The sequence below is a fragment of the Larus michahellis genome, chromosome 11 (assembly GCF_964199755.1).
Source record: "Larus michahellis chromosome 11, bLarMic1.1, whole genome shotgun sequence".
NCBI classification, from domain to species: Eukaryota; Metazoa; Chordata; class Aves; order Charadriiformes; family Laridae; genus Larus; species Larus michahellis.
Window position 1 is genome coordinate 15965460 of NC_133906.1, and position 14474 is coordinate 15979933.

The following is a 14474-nucleotide window of genomic DNA, read 5'->3' on the forward strand; positions in this document are numbered from 1 at the left end:
GGAGTCAGGAGTCCTGCCCAGACTGACAGCTCCTGGCAGCAGGAGGATCTGGCAGTGGCAGATTGACTGATGCTCCTTGTGGAGACGGGTACATTGTAACCTCTCCCTCTACTGTGGTAGAGCCAACTGTTGTAGTGGGGAGAGAACAGAGATTTTTTTTTTGTTTGTTTCAATACACATAATCCTGTAAAAGTTAAACAAGGATTTTGCATCAAGGAAGAAAACAGACCACAGGCAATCGTCTACTTGTAGATGTTCCTTGCTTTTGTAAACAGCACTGTGTTGTTCATCAAAAAACATCACGGCAAGGCTATGATTTCATGTCAGTCTTGTGTCCTCTTTAAGAAAGCTTAAGGCATCCTTTCAGACTGAGTTATTTCCTTAAATTGATTGGTTGAGGTTTAACACTGCCAAAAAAGCAATGCAGTCAATATAATCTAGAAAAATATCACGTTTTGACAAAGCAAAATGAGAAGAAAAAGGCCGTCAAGCCTCGCAGTAACATTGGCACTGAACAGTGAGTCATATTTCCCTTTGGGGAGAGGGAGACAGAAAACCTCGCGTTGTAGCCTTCAGCCTGATTTGTGATGCGGGAAGCAAGATGAACGCAATCAGTCTTGCCTCCATTTGGACTTTGTTTGCATAGCATGTTCTTAATTACAGGCTGTTTCAAGAGCTGTGTTCTGTACACAGCATACAATAAACAGATAAACATAGCTGGGGTCGGCTGCAACTGCCGTGGAAATGGTCTACTTTTCAGCACCAAAGAAGTTCAAAGAAAATTTGAAAGTATACCATAGTTCGCTAAATAATCTGTGTATTTAACTTTGTGAAGAAAAATCCACTGCATCTTTACTTCCTTTGCAACCAGAACATTAAAATGGAAAAATTGACAGAAACTTTGCATAACAACTCTCTTCAGGGGCCACTGGAATGCTATGTGCTTGCTCTGTTAGATGGCAACACGAGCGAAACGGAGCACCTGGTTTCGAAAGTGCAATAGGAAGGGAAGGTGAAAGCTAAGTTACACCAAACATTCACTGATTATTATCATTAGAAGTAAGCAAGCAGTTCCCTCTGGGTGTTATTTGGACACTCTTTCTTCTGCCTATGTACTTCCTGGGAAGCTGTGGTTTTCTTAAATGTGTAATTCGAAGTTATTTCAGTGAGTAGCTGTTTGTCTAAGGTTTCTCACTGAGGCTATCCAGTGAGATGACAACTCAATGCCCTTTGAAACTGGCCACAATCAATTAGCACACAAATCTAATGGGTCTTTTTCTGTCATGACTAGCCAAGTAAACTCTGAGAATCTGGTCCCATAGTCACATTTCTGAGCATAAAACCTGCTTTCTATAAAATTTCACGCATTCTCATTAGAATTCACAAGCATGCCTACCAGGAAATGCATTCAGTGACATCTCTGAAGTCACAGAACAGTTATGAGGACACCAAAATAAGCGTTATTCTTCTTTGCCCCAGTGAATTTCCAGTGAATGAACATTTGAGTTCCTTATTCAGCTCTAATAGTGAAATTTTCCTTCTTTTCCCGAATAAGTTAACAGCAGCAGGTGCCTGTCACCTTCAGCGAGGCCCACAGGCACCTCACGAAAAAGGGAGAAGGAAACATTGCTAGAATTGGTAGCTGCCCATCTGCCAATATAACCTTATCATTAGCTTATTAAAATTGTTTGAGACAGTATACCTCAGGGTTTCTAGCTTGTTGAATGAGATGTCTGAGAAGGATTTTCAGGATCAACGTTAATCTATTCTCTTTGTTTCATATGATGAAAGGGTTCATTTTCATTGATCATGATTTGACACTCCTGTGTGTTTAAATAATGAGAATAAAGTAAGTCTATTTTAATTCTCTTCTAAACAGAAGGAAAATTTATGCTCATGGAAAATTTGCTTCCCAACAACATGAAGTCCCTCCGGGATGAGTAGCCAGCAGGCTGAAGTTAGGGAGGAAGAGCACTGCCTTTTGACAAGACTCTCCCCAATCCAGACATCCCTCAGGCATTTAAACAATCTTGACTCCAGTGAATAGTCATCATTTTAGTCAATGTTTGCTCATTATTTCCATCAAAAGGTAGCAAATATTGGAAGATCCACTTAGGTAATGAGTGCTAATGAGAGAGTTACTGCATGGCATTGCATAAGAGACGAATTTGTGCTCTAGTGACGTGCCTGGGGGACACCATAACTGAGGGTCACTGTGCCACCAAGCAATCAAGGATGGTATCGACTCAACTTCTCATTAAGTCTTGTGCTTCAAGGGCATCTCCTCTTCAAATAAGAAGCAAGGCACATCCCACACACTTAATTTTCTTCTACCTTTCTACCAAGTACAGATAAATGTAATTGCATCTGGCTTCATGAATTCTTCCATTAAAATGTATCCTGAGGTTAAAGGAGAGGTGCAGAAGGCATATTTGGCTCTATTAGAGAAAGTAAACATTATGTTACAAGATACAGGTCGCACAAGAGGGTGGTGTGGTAAATCTGTCTCCTGCGCTTTTAGAAGACAACAGCCACTCACTGGACAGAAGCAATGCTGAAAAGGTCATTTTTCTTAGAGAAGCTACAAGCTAAGCCCCCAGCTTGCCGTGTGGCATGTCAGAGAAATGGCACATCAAATGTCAGTTGCTGTCTGCTCTGCATCTGGTAAACACCATGGGCTTAGGCACTAGAAGCGTGGTGTGGTTGCCTGAAAGTCAGATCACAGTAAGGGGAAAACATTATGCCAAGCTTTCCTTTTCCCTCAGAGATGGGTGTGTGGGAAGGAAAAGTCCCCACAGTGTCCCTAAGGCAAGTCGTGGTGGTTTTGAGACACACAAAGCTCACTGCCACAGTGCTATGCTCATACCACATCGCAGTGCAAGGAAGGAGACTTTCCCATGGATGCATGGGACACGTCCCTCAGACACAGCACGGCACCAGGATGTCCCCTCCTCTGAAAGCTCCTTCAAGACCTCAGCAGCCCCCTCCAGGGTTGGGACTTGGGTTTCCGGGGTCCCAGAGAATCAAGGTTGCATTTTTGCAACCTTGGTTGCAAACCTCAAGGTTGCAAGTTGTAGGCTCTCCCTTTTCAAAAGCAGCTTCAGTCTGAACGTCATTCCAGAACCATTTGCCACCCTCTTTCTGCTCCTGACATCCCTGACAAGGTGGAGACAGGGCCTCTGGCACAGCCACCTCCACGGGGCTGTGCGGCCACCCAGCGAGCTGGTGTGACCCAGGCAGACCCACTGTCTACCATGGCATGATGCTCTGTGCAGCTTTCACATGGCCTTTGCTGAAAAGTACCCAGCCAGGATTTAAGAAACACAGCCTAGGCGTCCTGGTTCGTTTTGCTATTTTGAGCATCACAACTAGCAGCTGGGTTCGCAGATGTGCGCCTAATAATCACTGCTGTGCTCAGGTGGTATCCTAAAACAGACCTCACATAAGCAAAATTCTCCCTTATTTTACATACATTCAGCTTGCAGTTTTGAAAACAATAATCCTAGTTCTAACCTCTTCTCCACTGCTTCTCTTGACTCATTAAACTGAACATCTCACATAACATTTTTCAGATCTGTTATTTTGATTTCCAAAAATAACCATTTCTGAACTACACATCTCCCTACACTCAGGCTCTGAGCTGGCTGCCAGGGCTGGAGGCTGTGGTACAAGATTCCTTGGCAAAATCTGGATGTGCCTTCCCCACGTAGCTGGAATAGAAACTGCCTGAGTGGACCTTGCAGCAGCAATGGACCAGAACGGATTGATCCGTGCAAGAGAAACTGCTTTTCCATAGGTACTCACGTTGTAAACGCAGGGTTGTATTTTGCACCAAGGTAGTAAGAGTAAAGGTTGAACATTCCAATCATGAAGGCCAGGAACACCATGATGAAGATGACCATGAACTTGAAGATATCCTTCACAGTCCTCCCCAGAGAGATCTGCAGGGGGCCAAAGCTTTCGTTGGCTGGAAGAATGTAAGCAATGCGGGAGAAGCTGAGTACCACAGCTATTGCATACAGTCCTTCTGAAATGATCTGAGGATCCGAGGGAAGCCACTTGTTCCTGGCTAAAACAATACACGTACATTAGGTATTAGTAACAAAAAGTGTTAGATGGAAGTTATGATGATAAATGACCCCTTTTCAAGACTGAATCTTGGTTTTGGCCTGGAGTTAAAGTAAAAAAAGGTTTGGAGCAACTGGTCACTGAAGTCCTCAGTATGCTGTACACATATGTGTGAGAAGAATCAGTTGTATTTTTCACATGGTTAAAATGAGAAAGGAGCAAGTCGCTGGGATTTACCAAAGTCACACAGCAAATAAATAGCTTGGCTTTTAACGAATTTGATATTTTCCGTTTTCTAGTTGAACATCAACTGTACGGTGATTTTTCTATCTGAAGCTCTTGAGATGAGAACCAAAACCACAACACAATGGAGTTTGGCTGCAGATTTGGATATGTGGCACGGTGCCAATATTTGGAAAGGAAGCATTAGGGAGACCAAGATCTCTGTCCCTACCATTAGATAAGAAAGTTAGGATTTGTTTGGATTATGCAGATATATCCATCAAGTGTGTCATTTTCATGTTATATTTAAATTAAAACCAATCCTTGCAGTCTAGTCACTCTAACAGTTTTACTTTAAAAAACTTCATGTTGATACCAGAAATGCATTCTTTATTTAATCTACTGAAAATTTGAACATTTATATTAATATAGCTTATAAGTGTCCTTGCATCAAGTGAGCTTCCTGATGAAAAGATTGTGACTCAGAGATAAAACATGTCACATTTTTAAGGACACAGCAGTAAACCGAGGCATTATTTTCAGTAATCTGACCCAAAGGAAAAGTAGCAGATGGAGGAATTCACAGAACCTTGTTGTGACATACTGTTCTGGACCTTTTGCACCTTTGTATCATGAACTCACTTTAAATGAGTCAAACCAGAGAGAGGAAAACCTCAGCATCACCTCGGAGGCCTCTTGCTTGTCTGGGCAGGGAGAGAGAAGCTCATCTTCAGAGGGGACACACCAAGCAAGAGGCTGAGCTGGTGGGACCAGCTCACGGACCCGCCAGCGAGCCTGTGGGGTCAGGGCACGTGTCTCTGGTGCCACATGGTGCACGTCTACAGCGGATGAAGCCTGCTGTCCCAGATCTTCCTCTCCAGCCCAAGCACATCACTAGAATAACTACTTTACAACCCTAGGGAGCAAATGGCGCTCCTTTGTGCCCAGCCCTCTAGCTCCTGCAGAACCTCTGCAAGCAAAAATCTCCATGGATTGCATTTAAGTGTTGCAGAGGCATGCAATGAATCCAGTCCCCACGCTGGGGTGCAAAGTTCTAGTCATTTGTGGATATCAAAGAAAAACCATTTCAGCCATCAAAAATAATGTTGTCAATAATGTTGACTGCTTGCATTTCCAAATGTTAGCGCTTATAGATGATACAGGCTCTCCAAAAAATAAAGTTTTTCTGCTGTAGGAGCAGCAGCTTATGGGTGTAATTAGTGTTTGTATATATACATATATATATATGTATACAGGTGTTGGATGTAACAGGTGCAGAGTGCAACAACCATTAGAAGCGCAGCTCCAGATCATACGTTTGTTCATACATCTCCCCCCTCTCACATCTGGAAAACTAAGCAGGTTCATTCACCTGTAATTTAAATTATATTCTGTGCATTCCCAGTTCCTGATTATTTGTTGCTCGAGCCATTTTGTCGGGATGTGATTGACCTGAATGTAACCTTAGCACAAGATCAGAGACTGAATAAGGCTCAGGTCTCAATTCCTTTCTGACTATTTAGGAAGATGGCTGGAATGGGTAGATCTGAGAAGAATAATTTGGTTTAATTAGAAAAAAACCTACATAAATATCACAAACAGAAAGCTGCTTTCAGCATTGTCACACATTAGCCTAAAAGAAGAGGAAGCATTAGATAGCAAAAAGCATCTTACCATAAGTAAAGTAAGCAACTTCAGGGGGAAGGGTGACATTATTGAGGTCATCATCTTGAACGTACTGATCTACGTACTGTTGTGCTTCAGTTGCTTTGAGAAAAGCCATGAACCTGGCGGTGAATGATGCCACGAAGATGGACAGCATCCCAAAATCCAGCAGGTTCCAGAGATGCACCACATATTCGCGTGGACCCTCTTCCCAGATCTCCTTGCACTCTGACCATATCATGCCTGTGGAAAGGCCAGAGCATGTTTAATCGGCAAACACAGAAGGTGCTTTTTGTATTGACAGACCCTTTTTCCTGGCTAACAGTGGCTTCTAAGACCAAAGCAAATAACTCTTCAATTGAGCTGAATTTCTTGAGAAGAGTTCATATCATCTTTTCTTAAAGATTATTAAAAACTTTAAGATTATATGTCATTTTGTGCAGATGAGGTAGAAATTTCAAAATATCACTATATAATTCAATGGTAAAGTAGATTTCTGGTGATGTCAGAGAAAGCACAGTTCAGAAATACTGAAGGCATTAGAAAATTCTACTGCTGATCTATTTGGAAAAAATGTAGATTTCCTCTCTTGTGCCCAAAATCTCCTTGCTAAACAGAGCGACTGCAGATGGTATGGCTTGCTCTGCTGGTTTTCCCAAAAACAGTGGATGGGTCCATTTTGAGAACGGAAACAGATCTTCATGAGAGAAAATCTGATCCAGAAGTAAGTATAATATGATCAAAGGTAAGACAGAAGTTCTGCCCTTCCAGTACTTTTCATAAAGTTTTATATATAAAATAATAATGAATTTCCATACATTAAAGTCTGATCTACCACTTTGAAAACGCTGAGTTTAGCCTGAATTTAGGATCCTTCTGACAGTAGACTTACAGACAAACCTAAATGCCAAACCCAGAAAATTCAAACGTTTTGACATCCATGTTCTACTGGAAGTGCTGGGGAGGACAAGTGAGTTCAAAGGGCAAACTGAAGCCAAGAGCTCAGGTCAAATTCACCAACTTTCAATCACAGCAAGGGTCCAGGCCCAAAATCATGCTTCTGAATAGTTAAAATATTGGAATATTTAACCCACTGGTAAATATTTCCTGCACTCTACCAAATTCTGTTTCTACAGCAGCAGCAAAATTCACGTGCAATCAAGCAGGAGCAGTGCCTGCCAGTTTGTATGTGGCCTCCTGCAACCCTGTCCTTTTTGTGAACTCTTCTTCATTCTCTTTGCTGGAAGCTCTCGTGGTGTGGCATGTCAATGCGTTTGCTCAGCTACTTCAGAGACTCCTGGAAGCACATGGTGTCCCAAGAGGCAAAAGCTGGGTTATAGGCAAGGAAACAAATCGGCGTGAATCTAGCTGGAGGGAGAATGAAGAACTGCCACTGTCAGTCCTTGTGCACAGGGAAGGATTTGAGACAAAAAGGGAAGCTAAGCTATCAATCTCATCGGTGGCCAAGGCACAGCTAGCCTGTGACCTCCATAGCCCTGGAATCTCCAGGCAGGTCCTTGAAGCTGTACCCTGATATAGGTCATGCCTCATATAGATCTGTTTTGGGAGGGAGCCTGAGGTCTGCTGAGTGCTGAGCAGAGACAGAGGAGGGCAGGAGAGGAGACTATCAGCTCTTCTCTTTGAGTCCACAGGTGCTTGGCAGGAGCTTCATCCCAAGCCGTCATTCACCATGAATAATAATATTCTTAATAATAAATTGTCTAATGGAGAAGGTGGAAGAATTGGTTCCTCAGGAACGGTCCCAGAGTGAGGATGAAATATTAAAGAAATATTTCTAGCTAAAAACAAAAAAAGGTATCCCAGAAGTGATAGATAGGAGACATTAGACCTACGCATTACATGTGCATGCTGTACAAAAGTACTAAAGCACTTCAGGAAATATCACAGGCATAGTAACGCTGCCGACCACAGTACTTGTCCACCGACACCCAGAAATGTCTTTTCTGGTTTAAATATTAACTCTCCCATCCAAATTGATTTCTAATCTTGGTTACTTAATATACCTAAGTCACAGATTAATGAAGTAAGGAACGTCTAAAACTGAGTAGACTGACTAAAATTAGAATCATTCTGTGAAAGTATCACACTATTGGCCTATAATTTACATCATTCTTCTTTCCAGCTGTGTGGCAATCATTTTTTATCTATACATATGGAAAAATGTCTATCCAGGACAAGTAGAAAAGTTGCAGTAATTATTCGGTCAGTGCTACTGGGTAATTGTATATATACATTGTGAGGAAGTAATTCAAAGCTTCTCCTTAAGCAAAAATACTGAAAAGAGGAAAAGCAGCTAAAATTTAGGGGATGGGACGTAAGATGGGATGTAAGAAGAGAAATAAGGGAAAGCAACTAGGCAAAGCAAATTTGCCAGGACGTGATTGCATTTTAATACGGTGTTTCTGAGGCCCCTGGTGGCTCTGGCAGAGGTCGTTTCCCTGAGTTTGATGCACAGAGAGGTGGGATATGAGCAGCTTCTGGTCTCCAGCTTCTGCAGGTCTCTTGTGCCTGTTCTCCCACAGCGGGGATAATCAGAAATATCACCTTGGTGGGCATTTCTGGTTTCAGCAGGGGAAGGAGAGTCAAGCTACAGGCACAACCCATCTGGAAGAAAAATGGAAGTGTACAAGAAGTGCTGTTCACCACCTGTGCACAAAAAGGAACAGTTTGTCAGATTTTTATATCCACTGGCCTGGTACATAAATCACGAGCAGCTGTTGTTGGAGAGCCGCTTTTGAGCCTTCCTGGATCTGCCAAAGGCTGTTGGATTAAGAAATAGAGTTGTGCTCAGATTGAGTCTACTCAGAGCTTAACTGTTACCTTGGCTGCTTTCGCAGTGGGGATTGTCTCTCTAAATGAAACCTCCCTGCTTTCAGCGCACCCTTTTGTCCATATTGCTCATCCCAACCTTCCTCACTTGAAGGCAAGAGATGGGAGGACCTGGCCATAGGGGGAGAGGTGGCCAAGGCTTACAATGAGTCACGGATGCATGAGCCAAAATTGCCATGCCCCATGTATGAAGTGGCAAGTTCTCCTCTCAGAGCATCGTGGGATTTCTCTGCGCAAACTGGTTTATCATCTGCAGCTCTTGAATGCTTGTTCATAACAAAGTGGAATGAGACCAAAAAGTCATTCTCCCACCTAAAACACTGTTGTTTATCTGAATGTTTATGGGGATGTTAAATGGGCTACTAACACTACCCGGCTGATCCAGTGACGGCCAACAGCCATTTCAGAGATGCAGTCTAATGGAGATTAAAGCCTCTGATATGGATTTTTGGAGCAGGATGAAGTGCTTGCTTGGCAGAAAGTCACTGCTTTTGCTTGGTTTAGTCCATTGCTCGCTTGCGTTACAAATAGTTGGGAGCAGGAGATAGCAATGGTATATTTTTGCATAACTCCAGTCTGAAAATCTCCTACTGGTAGTTTTCTCTTAAAATATGCACACGTGGGTCAATTTTCATATCTCCAGCAAGATTAATTGCAGGGAGTGCTATTACAGGTTGTGCTCACTCGTGGCCACACTACGCTATGCTAATGTACCACATTATCCTTGAATAAGACTATTCTGAACATGCGTCATAATTTTACGGTTGGCAGCCAGATAACTCAGACAGCCAATTTTCTCCCCAAAAAAGAACCAAGATCAGGGACCTGTAAACTGATTTCTCAAAAATAGTCTGCTATGGTTGGAACAAGTAATGTGTCATCAGCATTCATCATTGCTGCCACAGTACGAAGGAGAAAAAAGAAGGAACAGAAACAGAAGGAAGGGATTTACAAGCTGAGAATAAATAAAATTACACTTTTTGATTGTACCATGAATCGAAATGTAGGTAACACTCCTACGCTGTTGAGTCTGAAGACAGCAATTGCAGGTGTTGCCAAGCAGGATTAAATATGGCCGTATATTTAGTATACAAGAGTTGGATTTATTACACTTCAACATATACTTACTGTCTCCTTACATTTGCCACTGTAGAAAAGCATGTCTTGGCAACTTTACCAGTGATATTTATCTATAACATTTGCTTTATTTAATTATATTTATACTTACATATACATACTTATAATACCTATAAGATTTTTGCGCCAAATGGCTGGGCTGTCAGCCACCGTTAGTGCTTTTAGGGTCACATACAGGGCTCAGCAAGTGCCAAGTCCCCGTGCCAGCTGTCTGCAGGCCACGTGCACCAAACTTTCACCTTAGTATTGCTGAAATATTATTTGAAGTTTCATGTAGGCAGACAGGTAAAATGGCCAGAGAAGACTGTCAGTGCTGATGTAGGCAGTCATTAGAAAATCTCATTATATTCAGAACTCTGTACAATGAATCACCTTTCTTCTCCCAGAAAAGTGAAAACCTTCTCTTTAAATGAAATGTTTTCTTCTTCATCTCTCAGGAACTCACCAGGCAGACAGAAACCTACTGCCTGTGAGAAAAGAATACCTAGTCTAAAATCTAATCATCTTGTCCAACTGCTTTAATATCATTTTAAAAATATATCTTACAGACTTACTCTATCCAGTCTGGCATCTATTCAGTTTTTTCTGGCCTAATATCCTGTATGGGGTTCTGATTATTGCAGGGACAGGGAACAAAGAAATGGTGGCCAGGAAGTCAGCAGATAGAGCAGCCCTATCCTATTTTTCAGGGAGGTTTAACGCCATCAGTATTTATGGAACCTTGAAATAATTTGCTGCGAGAAAAGAATCAAAATCATGGTGATGAGTAAAAATAGATACAGAAAAGGTAGACAAAGATTCTGCAGAGATGACGAGCTCAATTTCCCAATAAATCCTTCTGAGCCTGTTTAGATTAGTGGTTCAAGGTAGCTGACCTGCCAGGAATTAATTAGACCTATAGGAAAAGCAATACATCTGAATTTGCCTAAAACTCCCTGGAAGTTTTACTTTTGCATGTGGCATACTTCTGCACTTGAAGGCTTCATCCACATGAGTCCCTACTTTACAGTTGTGGGATAACTTAATTTCCTTTTAAAATATAGGAGTGCTGTGCTGTCCTCTCACCAGTAACAATTTCATACTGTGAATTTCATAATAACCAACTCTTATTTACCTAGCAGTTTTCATCACTAGATCTCAGAGTGCATTAAAAAAAAATAAATAACAATATTCCTATTTTGCAGATGAAGAAACTGAGGTTCAGTGAATTGTAGTAGGATCTCATGGCAGGGTAATAAAAAAGGCTGGTGATAACCCACATCCCAATAGACACAATTCTTACTGCTCACTTTAAATAGAGCAATGTCCTATAGTGAAGCTATAAGGTCCTATGACTATATTACCTTCCTTAGATGCAATGATTAAACCAACAGAGCCAAACAGACAACCTCTGTAGCATTCACCACGGAAAGTGGAAAATCAGGAGAGTGAGAATTTGCTAAGCACCATTCAATATTTTCAAAAGCAGTGACCAAGATCAAAGTCTTCTTTGATCCTGTTTTAATCAAAACACTTCCATCAGCTTCTAATTTAACCTCATGGTTGTTTGTTTTTAGTTTTGTTTTTGGGTTTGTGGGGTTTTTTGGTGTTTGTTTTTTTTTTTTTTTTTTTCTTTTGTCTTGTCACTGTCTATCAAATTATTTCTAGTCACGTTGAATTTCCCTGGAGGACTTGTAGACATTTTGGTTTTGCTTACCCAATACCCACTTCATGATCAGCAATTCTGTCCATGAGAACTGAGTTGTTTTGACTCTAAATATTTGTTTTGGATGATCCGTGATGGTCTCGTTGGGTAGATTTTTCACTCCTTCAAACCGATCTGAAGCATTCACTACTAACAGTCCAAGGAAGATTGTGAAAGAAACTGCATGTGCCACAAACTTCATGAAAGGACTTCGGAGGGTCCGTCCCAACTGCAAAGAAACATACACAAGACATAAGACTTTTTTTTCCCTCATCAACCTCCTGGAAGTTTTTTTCCTGTAAAATTTTGAACCATTTGTCCAAAGTGAAAAAGATTCAGAAATGAATTCTAAATCATGAACTAAATGGAGTTTAGATTTATTCACGTTTTTCTTTGCTAATTCTAGACGTTATGCATTGCAGTTCAAATTATGCCCTTTGGATAATTTTTCTATGCATGGAAGTATCTTATATTTCTCCTTTATAGTCACATATAATACTTAATTGTCCTGGCCATATGGCAAGTGGAAAATGAACAGACAGGACATTTATATGAGACAAGTTTGTGCGTATACGTGTTATATGAATGTAATCATGTGAGCCAACATAAATCCTAATGATGGGCCCACTTCTCATCCTTACATCATCATTACATGTTAATATCTTTTATTAATGCTGAATTCTTGGTTCATTAACGATGTGTAGGAAATAGCCTTCCGTTTAAAGATACTTTAGTAATGCTTTTAATATGCTTTGATATGATAGTCTTCTCTCATAATTACTACAAAAGCTGGAGATTCACCCCCCAGAACACAAGGATTTATTGCAATACATTAAGCCAAGACTCAGAGCAGCAGGTCTCTTCACTATAGCTAATATTTTTTTCCGTTCTTCTTGAAAAGCTTTGTTTGCTAATTCATTTAAATAACACGCTTTTCATCTTACATTTTCTGTGATGTAAGAAAACCAGGAAGATGTTAGAGTAGAAGCATTTTTAGGAGTGCAAGGACCGATGCCTGTGGTGTTGACTCAATAGGCAGCAATGGAAGTGTCATCCTCTATGTGCCCTTTACAAAACAACCTCAAAGCAAAGGGGATTTTTTTGGCAGTATATTACTTGCTGATTAACTTCCCTTGATTACAAGGTATCCTCAAATTTTTCTTAATATCTACTGACTCGATCATAAAATTTCATGAGAATTATGAAAAAGAACTGAAAATGGAAATTCTCTGTTTTCTTATCTCCAATAGCAGCTTTGTTCAAAGGAGCCCAGGTCTCTGGTTATTGCAGGGCAGGAAATATTTTGAAAGCTGGGCTCTTTAGGTCTAGCAGAAATTTAAGGGAAGTCTTATGATTCTAGTTCTAATTTCTTTTTCTTCTCTGAATTGTTAAAATGCCAGTTAAATCTTTCATGAAGTTGACAGAATAGTAAATCCTATTGGAAAATTTGCATGTTTCTAAATACCGGAAAGACTTTCCAATAAAGAAAATGAAAGAAATCTGCTCTATCCCCGAGCCCTTATTAACATGCTTGCTTTTTTCTGAGGTCAATAAGGATGTCTTTAAGTGGGTAGATGTTGCACTGGATCAAAGCCCAAGTTTCCTCAATCTTGTCTAGGAATATTATGGCAGAAGTAGGAGTAAATGAAGTGTGTTAAACCCAATCACAACCCTTGTGCTGCTAGTTCACTCCTCTGCTGTAAACCTTGGTGTAATGTTCTCAATAGCTCTTTATGGCTGGCATTGGGTTGGCTTTACATTTTGTAGCAGAACTTGTATTTCTAGTACAGAGCTGATGTGGCGATGGGATATGTTTAAACAACGTCCCATACAGAAATAATCCCAGATGTTTTCCTCATATAATCTGTCTCAAAAAGCATGAGTAAAGCATAATAACAACTATGGGCACATGGGGCCTTACCAACAAAGTTTTAAGAAGGTGCATTTCCAGTCTGTGCAGGACTCATTTCTACCCTGACTTCACTAAAAGAGAAAAAAAGCAATTTTGGTTGAACCATGAATCCTCTCCAAATATTTTTTTTCCACTCCAGACTTTTTCTGGTCTCTATAGAAACTTAAAAAATACTGGAGACCTGAGATTAAAACAACATAGCCTTGGTTATCAGAGAAATAATCCCATGTATTACAGAACCAAATGAATTCTCTGGGTAATTTCACTTAGTTCTCTACTGATTTAACAGAAGTCTACTTTTAGTCAGCATTACTTCAGCATTTTATCCCTTTTATTACTGTGCAAACCTTACAATTTTTTTTCTTGAGCTGATGTTTTTCACATCTTCTCAGAAATCTGATTTTTAGTTAAAATCTACAGGAGGGGAAAGTGTTGACTAGAATATTCTGTAACAAAAAATAATGAGGCATCAATTCCTCCAGTCAGCCTAATGCTTCATGACAATAAGATATATTTTTCAAGCAACACGATACAGTTAAACTCAAGGTGTGTAACTACTTGGATGTATCAATTTTTCAATTACTTTTTTAAAATCAAAATATCATCCTTCATCAAACCAGGCTTGTGGGGAAGTGCCTGACTGTCACTGTTAAGACAGAAACGCTGACAGCGTGTGGATACAAAGGTTCGTTTTTAAGAGAACAGCTCATTTCATGACTTAGGACCCTGTCTGTATTATAAGAAAATAATGAAGCATACAGACATGTCAAAAAGAAAATATATAAAATGTGATAGTGAAAAAAAGTTTCCAAATGGAAATATATTTCAGCTCCAAGAGACCAGAACAAATACAGATAGAAACATCATAAAGAAAAAAGCCACGACTGTTTTCAGTACTATGTTCATAGTAGAAGCATGAAAAATATTGTTGTAGAA

The 14474-nt window shown here is 40.4% G+C and overlaps 1 protein-coding gene across 1 annotated transcript in view; it reads right to left on the reverse strand.

The window, feature by feature from the left end:
• The window catches only part of TRPC7 (transient receptor potential cation channel subfamily C member 7), a 114978-nt gene that overhangs the window by 16706 nt on the left and 83798 nt on the right, over window positions 1–14474 (reverse strand). The window contains exons 5-7 of the mRNA XM_074604267.1: window positions 11639–11855; window positions 5965–6198; window positions 3805–4069 (exon numbers count right to left, since the gene is read on the reverse strand). Coding sequence (XP_074460368.1) covers window positions 3805–4069; window positions 5965–6198; window positions 11639–11855 — 716 coding nt within the window. The remainder of the gene's footprint in view (window positions 1–3804; window positions 4070–5964; window positions 6199–11638; window positions 11856–14474) is intronic.